The sequence below is a fragment of the Triticum aestivum genome, chromosome 2A (assembly GCF_018294505.1).
Source record: "Triticum aestivum cultivar Chinese Spring chromosome 2A, IWGSC CS RefSeq v2.1, whole genome shotgun sequence".
NCBI lineage: Eukaryota > Viridiplantae > Streptophyta > Magnoliopsida > Poales > Poaceae > Triticum > Triticum aestivum.
The window spans coordinates 715,301,740-715,311,333 of record NC_057797.1 but is presented as its reverse complement, the minus strand read 5'-3'; the positions used below and the strand labels follow the sequence as shown (position 1 = coordinate 715,311,333).

Below are 9,594 nucleotides of genomic sequence, written 5' to 3'. Positions count from 1 at the left end.
AGTTGATGAGATCACCATCGCATGCTCCATCTGCCTTCGGGATTAGTATTGAACCTAGATAAATGTTATCAGGTGTCTACGTTGAGCGTAAATATGATTAGATCATGTTCATTGCAATACTGTTATTCATTTAAGTTAGAGAATAATGGTTATTCTGTTTACATGAATAATACCTTTCATGGTCATGCACCCTATGTGAATGGTTCATTGAATCTTGGTCGTGGTAATACACATGTTCACGCCAAAAGATGTAGAGTTAATAATGATAGTACCACTTTCTTGTGGCATTGCCGCTTAGGTCATATTGGCGTAAGATGCATGAAGAAACTCCATGTCGATGGATGTTTGGAGTCACTTGATTTTGAATCACTTGACACATGCGAGCCATGCCTCATGGGCAGGATGACTAAGACCCCGTTTTCAGGTACAATGAAACGGACAAGTGACTTGTTGGAAACCATACATGCTGATGCGTGTGATCCAATGAGAATTGAAGCGTGCGGTGGATATCGCTATTTTCTCATCTTCACTAACGATTTGAGTAGATATAGGTATATTTACTTAATGAAGCACAAGTCTGAAACATTTGAAAAGTTCAAGCGATTTCAGAGTGAAGTTAAGAATCGTCATAACAAGAAGATCAAATTCCTACGATCTGATCAATGAGAATTTCTGAGTTATGAGTTTGGCAAACACTTAAGACATTGTGAATTGTTTCGTAGTTGAAGCCACCTGGAACACCACAGCGTAATGGTGTGTCCGGACGTCGTAATCGAACCTTATGAGATATGGTGCGATCTATGATGTCTCTTACCGATCTACCATTTTCATTTTGAGGATATGCATTAGAGACACTGCATTCACTTTAGATATGACAACATCTAAGTCCGTTGAGACGACGTCGTATGAATATGGTTTGGCAAGAAACCAAAATTGTCGTTTCTTAATGTTTGGGGCTGCGATGCTTAAGGCTTCAGCCGGAGAAGCTCGAACCCAAAAGCGGACAAACACATCTTCATAGGATACCCAAAGGTGACAGTTGGGTATACCTTCTATCTCAGATCCGAGGGCAAATTGTTTGTCGCTAAGAACGGGTCCTTTCTCGAGAAGGAGTTTCTCTCGAAAGAATTGAGTGGGAGGAAGATAGAACTTGATGAGGTTGTCGAACCTTTACTTCAACCAGAGAGTGATGCAACACAGAAAGATGTTTTATGTGGCGCCTACGTCTATTGAATAGGAAGTTAATGATAGTGATCATGAAGCTTCGGATCAAGTTGCTATCAAACCTCGTAGGTCGACAAGGATACCTGAGTGGTACGGTAATCCTGTCTTAGATATCATGTTGTTAGACAAAAATGAACCTACGAGCTATGGAGAAGTGATGGTGGGCCCGTATTCCGACAAATGGTTAGAAGCCATGAAATCCGAGATAGGATCCATGTATCAGAACAAAGTATGGACTTTGGTGGACTTGCCCGATGATCGGCAAGCCATTGAGATAAATGGATCTTTAAGAAGAAGACGGACGTGGACGGTAATGTTACCATCTATAAAGCTCGACTTGTGGGAAAGAGTCTTTTCATAAGTTCAAGGAGTTGACTACGATGAGAATTTCTCACCCGTAGCGATGCTTGAGTCCGTCGGAATCATGTTAGCATTAGTTGTATTTTTTGATTATGAAATCTGACAGATGGATGTCAAAAAACAAGTTTTCTTACCAGTTTTCGTAAGAAAAAGTTGTATGTGATACAATAAAAGGTTTTGTCGATCCTAAGGATGCTAAAAGGTATGCTGGCTCCAGCAATCCTTCTATGGACTAGAGCAAGCATCTCGGAGTCGGAATAGATGCTTTGATAGAGTGATCAAAGCTTTTAGGTTTATACAATGTTTGCTAGAAACTTGTATTTACAAGAAAGTGAGTGGCAGCACTACAACATTTCTGATAAGTATATGTGGATGACATAATGTAGAATTCCTGGAAAGCATAAACGGTTGTTTGAAGAGTGTTTTTCAAAGGAAGACCTGGATAAAGCTGCTTACAGATTGGGCATCAAGATCTATAGAGATAGATCAAGACGCCTGATGATACTTTCAAAGAACGCACACCTTGACATGTTTTTGAAGGAGTTCAAAATAGATTAGTCAAAGAAGGGGTTCTTACCTGAGTTGTAAAGTGTGAAGTTGAGTAAGACTCGAAGATTGACCACGGCAGAAGAAAGAGGAAGGATGAAGGTCGTCCCCTATGCTTTTGTCATAGGATCTATACGGTATGCCATGCTGAGTACCGCACCTGATGTGTGCCTTGCCACATGTCTGGCAAGAGGGTACAAAGGTGATCTAGGACTGGATCACCAGATAGCGGTCAAAATTATCCTTAGAGGAATAAGGAAATGTTTCTCGGTTATGGAGGTGATAAAGAGTTCGACGTAAAGAGTTACGTCGATGCAAGCTTGACACCTATCCGGATAGCTCTGAGTAGAGATACCGGATACGTATAATGGAGCAACAATTTGGAATAGCTCCAAGTGGAACGTGGTAGCAGCATCTACGATATGACATAAAGTTTTGCGAAATACATAGGGATCTGAATATGACAGACCCGTTGACTACAACCTCTCTCACAAGCATAATATGATCAAACCCAGAAATCATTGAGTGTTAATCACATAGTGATGTGAACTAGATTAATGACTTTAGTAAACTCTTTGGATGTTGGTCACATGGTGATGTGACCTGTGAGCATGGCGATGTGAACTAGATTATTGACTCTAGTGCAAGTGGGAGACTGTTGGAAATATGCCCTAGAGGCAATAATAAATTAGTTATTATTATTATATTTCATTGTTCATGATAATCGTTTATTATCCATGCTATAATTGTATTGATAGGAAATTCAGATACATGTGTGGATACATAGACAACACCATGTCCCTAGTAAGCCTCTAGTTGACTAGCTCGTTGATCAACAAATGGTTAAGGTTTCCTGACCATGGACATTGGATGTCGTTTATAACGGGATCACATCATTAGGAGAATGATGTGATGGACAAGACCCAATCCTAAGCCTAGCACAAGATCGTGTAGTTCGTATGCTAAAGCTTTTCTAATGTCAAGTATCATTTCCTTAGACCATGAGATTGTGCAACTCCCGGATACCGTAGGAGTGCTTTGGCTGTGCCAAACGTCACAACATAACTGGATGCTATAAAGGTGCACTACGGGAACCTCCGAAAGTGTCTGTTGAGTTGGCACGAATCGAAACTGGGATTTGTCACTCCGTGTAACGGAGAGGTATCTCTGGGCCCACTCGGTAGGACATCATCATAATGTGCACAATGTGACCAAGGAGTTGATCACGGGATGATTTGTTACGGAACGAGTAAAGAGACTTGCCGGTAACGAGATTGAACAAGGTATCGGGATACCGACGATCGAATCTCGGGCAAGTACTATACCGCTAGACAAAGGGAATTGTATACGGGATTGATTGAATTCTTGACATCGTGGTTCATCCGATGAGATCATCGTGGAGCATGTGGGAACCAACATGGGTATCCAGATCCCGTTGTTGGTTATTGACCGGAGAGTTGTCTCGGCCATGTCTGCATGACTCCCGAACCCGTAGGGTCTATACACTTAAGGTTCGATGACGCTAGGATTATAGGGAAAGTATGTACATGGTTACCGAATGTTGTTCGGAGTCCCGGATGAGATCCCGGACGTCACGAGGAGTTCCGGAATGGCCCGGAGGTAAAGATTGATATATAGGAAGTATGGTTTTGGCCACCGAAAGTGTTCCGGGCATCACCGGTAGTGTACCGGGACCACCGGAGGGGTCCGGGGGTCCATCGGGAGGGGCCACGGGCCCCGGAGGCATACATGGGCCTATAGTGGGAAGGGACCAGCCCCTAGGTGGGCTGGGGCGCCTCCCACCAAGGCCCAAGGCGCCTCCAAGAGGGGAAGGGGGCAAACCCTAGGGCAGATGGGCCCTAAGGCCCACCCCAGGTGCGCCTCCCCCTCTCCCCCTTGTGGCCGCCACCCTAGATGGGATCAGGGGCTGCCGCACCCCTTGGGGTGGGAACCCTAGAAGGGGCGCAGCCCCCTCCCCTCCCCCTATTTATACTTGAGGTATGGGGCTGCCCAACATACGATTTGATCTCTCTCTTGGCGCAGCCCTACCTCTCTCCCTCCTCGTCTCTCGTAGTGCTTGGCGAAACCCTGCTGGAGTCCCGCGCTCCTCCACCACCACCACGCCATCGTGCTACTGCTGGACGGAGCCTTCCCAACCTCTCCTTCTCCCCTTGTTGGATCAAGGCGTAGGAGACGTCACCGGGCTGCATGTGTGTTGAACGCGGAGGCGCCGTTGTTCGGCGCTTATATCGGAATCAACCACGATCTGAATCGCTACGAGTACGACTCCTTCATCCGCGTTCTTGCAACGCTTCCGCTTAGCGAACTACAAGGGTATGTAGATGCACTCCCCTTCCCCTTGTTGCTAGATTACTCCATAGATTGATCTTGGTGATGCGTAGAAAATTTTAAATTTCTGCTTCGATCCCCAACAGATATCTTGTCATTGAAGCCAGATTCAGGGGCTACTGAGGGAGTCCTGGACTAAGGGGTCCTCGGGCGTCCGGCCCGTTATCTATGGGCCGGAGTGATGGGTTGTGAAGATATGAAGACCGAAGACTGTACGCGTGTCCGGATGGGACTCTCCTTGGCGTGGAAGGCAAGCTTGGCGAACAACTATGAAGATTCTATCTTATGTAATTGACTCTATGTAACCCTAAATCCCCCGGTGTCTATATAAACCGGAGGGTGTAGTCCGAAAAGGATATACTCAATACCGTAGTCATACAGGCCAGACTTCTAGGGTTTAGCCATTACGATCTCGTGGTAGATCAACTCTTGTAACACTCATATTCATCAATATCAATCAAGCAGAAAGTAGGGTATTACCTCCATAGAGAGGGCCCGAATCTGGGTAAACATCGTGTTCCCTGTCTCCTATTACCATCAACCTTAGACGCACAGTTCGGGACCCCCTACCCGAGATCCGTCGGTTTTGACACTGACAACGGGCGCGGCAGGAGCGTGCAGGTGGCGTTTTTTTTTCCCGTCTTTATGTTATTTATGGAACTGGGCCGTTAAGTGAACCGTGAAACTGGGCCGTTTTGTGGCCATGACCCCTTAACTTATGTTTTAAGTTTTTTAACTGCGTTTATTTACTTTTTTAAGTCATTTTATTTTTGTTTTTTTGTTTTTGTATCACATCCAACACGGACATGATTTAGGATGCGGCCGCCCGCTGGACGCATCCACGACCCAACGGACAGAGGCGGACATGGGCAAATCCATTGCCGTCTCAAAGAGACAAAATCCGGCCAAACCGAATATTCCTTTGGCGTCGTGCGGTGGAGTTGGCCTTAGGTGCGGTTTGCCGGACGACTTTGGAGATGGTCTGATGCCGTGTTGCTGTCTTCGACTGAGGACTCGTCACGCACCTCCCTGATTTTGAAGACTTTCAAGTCTGGTATCTGATCACATCGTGTTTGTTAGGGTTTCCAACAGTACTACAGTAGCCACTGATTTTGGCCGATCGACTGATTCTTTGGCTGATTTTCTGAATCACTGTGCGCCTACTGTCCTTTCATGCCATGTTCTGTGGTTCTTGATTTTCCTTCTTGCACCGTTGTTAGAACGTAAGGCCGTGGGTTCCCCCGCCCATTATTCTGAATGCCAATCGGCAACCGACCAATATGTATCAGTGTCAGTATATTACTAGGTCTCGACGTAGCGCTTTCTGAATCTTGAGACACTGTTGTTGACACTGGCATCCGGTTCTGGGTTAGTTCCAGAGCCTGAAGCCAGTGTCTGATCACAGCGTGTTTCCCAGGGTTTCCAACAGTAGGTACTGTACTGATTTCGACTCATCGATGGGTTCACTGGTCGCTGAATCACCGTGCGCCTACTGCCTTTTTCGTGTCGTCGTTCTCTGGTTTATGAATTTCCCATCTACTACTGGTGTTGAACGCAGAGGCTGTGGGTTCCCTGCACATTATTCTTGATGCCAAGCGGCAACAGACTATCAGCATACCATCAGCTTACTGTTTTCTGAATCTTGATACACTGTGATTGGCATTGACATCCACGTTTATGTTGTTGCCCAATTTGCTTCTCCTTCCTAGCATCACACACACACACACACACACACACACACACACACACATCCAAACTCTGCACCTCAAAATGTCCCCGGAAATAAACAGGGAAATTTCTCCGCTCTCCGATTTTGAGTTTTCGACACATGGGCCATGCTCTAGACATTTCCAAGATTTGCGCGATCCAGTCGAAGTAAACGTTGAGCAACCAACTTGCTGATTTCACTATCCTAACCCACACGTTGCTCGGTGATAGGCTGGGACGGTACGGTACGGTACGGAAGGCTGTCACTGGGGCACTGAGGCCTGAAATGCCAAGACGGGACAGGAAAGGAGCCTTGCTCGTCCTGATGCGTCTGCCCTCCTCCGAGGGGATGCCACCTTGATCGGCACACTTGTCTCCCAAAGCAGAAGGGTACATGAAAGAAACCCAAAGAGAAATGATATCGTCGCAAAAAGAAGGAAAAAGAACACCGAGTGTCTTGTGGCTTGCCTCTGATATTAGCCAATGTTCCTCTGAGCTCCCAAATTTATTTATTTTTGCATACTTTCGGCCAATTGCATCCAGCACTTTCAGGCGGGTTTGTATTCTGACTTCTGGGCACTGGAAAGTAGCGTATATGCCATGGCATTTGGGCCTGTGTGCTGTATAGAAACAGTACTCGCGATGGGAGACTAATAACAACACCGCTTCTCTGGTCTCTCTGGCCTCACTCTCAGTCCATGTATTGTTATTATTGTTATTAACCTCTCTTCTTTCCCCCAGATTTTTTCTCCAGTTTAGTGGACCATATTGATCCCAATGAACACTGTGCCTCTATAAATACACGCCCCGAAATTACCGACCTCCCATAAGCTAGCACGATAGAACCCACATGCCCCTACATTTTTAGCCTGCTGTGTGGAGCACTGAAGTGCAAGCTACCCATGCAACTTGCAGGTTAAGCTTTGTGGAGTAATTTGTGAGTTGCACGCTCACGCTGGTCATGGCCAAGGCCCAGGTCGTCGCCCGGATCACCGTCGAGGTCGCGCCGTCCATCATCAGGCGCCGCCGGCGCGGAATCCCGTTGACGGTGCTGGACACGATAGCCGAGGAGGAGAAGGAGGCGGCCGCAGTCGCTGCCATGGCGCCTCACCACCGCAACAATGCGACAGCCGGCCGCTACGGCGCCGGGGACACCACTGGCTCCTCGGCGCACGCCGGTGCCGAGAAGGGGAAGCGGTGCGTCGGCGGGAGCAACGGCCCCTCGGAGCACGGGGAGGAGCGGCTCGCGCCGGCCAAAGCGCGGTGCTCAAAGATCGCCGCGTGATTGATTTCCGTCGGAGGGGAGCTGGACTTAATTAGAGTCGGACTAGCTTGGTATGGTGTATGAATATGATCGTGGTACGACTACGAGTCCTACGCAATATATTGATGTGCAACTCTCCTGTGTATGGCTGGAGGGTGGAAAAAACCTAGCCTCCAGCTTTTTATGCGTACGAGTATGACGGAGTATGGACATGTAATAATCCTCTGTGTTCATGATACAGTTAATACAATGTATTGCAGTTTTGATGACCTCTACCTCCTGGGAGCCAGAGATACGTGCGGGTGTGTGCCATCTATTGAGTTTCGCTTTTGCTAAACCCATCCATTGAGCTTGCTGCTTTCTCTCTTCTTATTCTCCTCTGATTCCTTTCTATGCCAAATATTTGATGCACTTATTGAATGGAAACTTGAATTGAGAGAAAAGGAATCCTTTCTCACTTCTTTATTCTCGTATATCTTAATCAATATCAAGAACATAAGGAGTTTTTGTAGAGAAGGATTTCTCTTCAGTCCCAATAAATTTTTTTATGGCTCGTGTTGCGCTAGTGACACGAGGGTAAAACCAAAGTTTAAAAAAAAAGACCTTTTCAAGGATGTTACAGTTGACTTAAATTGTTTCCCCCTTCTCCTCTCAGTCGATTTTGCACGTGTGGGATTCTTTCGTGAGGTGTGTGTAGTTGTGATGCGTAATTATGCAAGCTATGCTGTCAGACCGAGGAATCTTTTGTTGTAACCAATTTTTTTTTCAAAACTCAGGCCAAGAGCATGTCGATTTCTTAAAAAAAGAAAGAGTTGCCCGGTTAATTTGCACAGCACCGAATGAAAACCGTCACAACATGCCTGCAAAAATAGGGCATCACGGGCGACCTGACAACCCACACAAAAATGCACGCACCGTCGAGGTTGCCATCCGATGCCCTTATCATCACTCCTCCACGAGTCAGCGACTCCGACTCGACCATCAACAACCATCACGAAGCCCTCACCGCGAACAAGCGCCGAGGCATGACCCGACGAATGCCAAACAGTCAACTGCACGCGCCGACTTCCAAGTAGCTCCCACGCTGTCGATGAACATTGCAGGAGAAGAGCGATGGGCTTGCGCTGAGCCAGCGCCAGAACTCACCACCCGCCTCGTGTCATCGTCATCGTAAGGGCCCACCTCAACTGCTCCAACTCCAGAAAGACAAAGTGAGGTCTGACAACCCCTCGAACACGCCGGATAAGACCGACAACCAAAACTTAGCTGCAAAATAACTCTGCCCGAAGCTGCCATCGTTGCTACACAAGAAGTCGCGCCAACCATCCACATCGCCAGCCGGGCACATGCCGACCGCGACCTTGTGCGCGTCCAGCTCTGGGAAAGCGCAGAGGGGATCGATGACCTTCAAGGCGACACCCCCAAGGGGGTAGCAACGACGTGGGAGAACGACGCCAATCGCCTGACTAACACCGGAGTCTTACGCTTATGCCCAAAGGCCAAGGTCCGAAGGGGCTGGGCAAGGAGAGGCTCCACAACAACCCCCCCCCCCCCAGAAGGAAAATCGACGTATGTGAACACCGTGTTGTCTAGGCTTTCGCCCGAAGCCACCTCGCCGAGCACCCCCACGCAACCGTTGGTGCAGCACCACCAGTCCACAAGCACCCTGTCCCACATACCTCCTACACGGCAACGACACCACATCATGCAGAATCCACCATCCTCACCGCCAGCAACTGCCGGCGAGCCGGAGTCGGCCAAACCGGCCAGATTTGATGCCCACCATCGCATAGCCACAGAGACCACCAAGCTTTATGAGAGCAGGAAGGTGGGCTGCCACCACACCCCCACACGCCAGAGAGAACACCCAGGCAAATCCATTAGAGTCTGCCGACGCTGCCAGAAGCGCTGCTAGAGAAGCCATGAAGGTCGCTCACCGCGTAACCGAGGGGGCACTACTAGGAAAATGCTTACCAGTAGCGCGGGCACCAGCGCTACTGCTACGGCGCTACAGCTATTTTGTAGCAGTAGCGCATTTTTAAGCCAGCGCTACTGGTAAGTTCAAGTACTAGTAGCGCGTTTTCAGGACCGTGCTACTGCTAACATTTATGTTTTTTTTAGCATTTTGGTGTTGTACATGTTTA

The 9,594-nt window shown here is 47.8% G+C and overlaps 1 protein-coding gene across 1 annotated transcript; it reads left to right on the top strand.

The window, feature by feature from the left end:
- Window positions 1-6,739: 6,739 nt before the first annotated feature.
- Window positions 6,740-7,725, top strand: LOC123186126 (uncharacterized). The gene has a single exon (XM_044597914.1). The coding sequence runs from the start codon at window positions 7,148-7,150 to the stop codon at window positions 7,469-7,471; it is 324 nt and encodes a 107-aa protein (XP_044453849.1). The 5' UTR covers window positions 6,740-7,147; the 3' UTR covers window positions 7,472-7,725.
- Window positions 7,726-9,594: the final 1,869 nt, after the last annotated feature.

Excerpts from the sequence above, each read along its gene's own strand:
- LOC123186126 (XM_044597914.1), top strand. The coding sequence starts at position 7,148 with ATGGCCAAGGCCCAGGTCGTCGCCCGGATCACCGTCGAGGTCGCGCCG.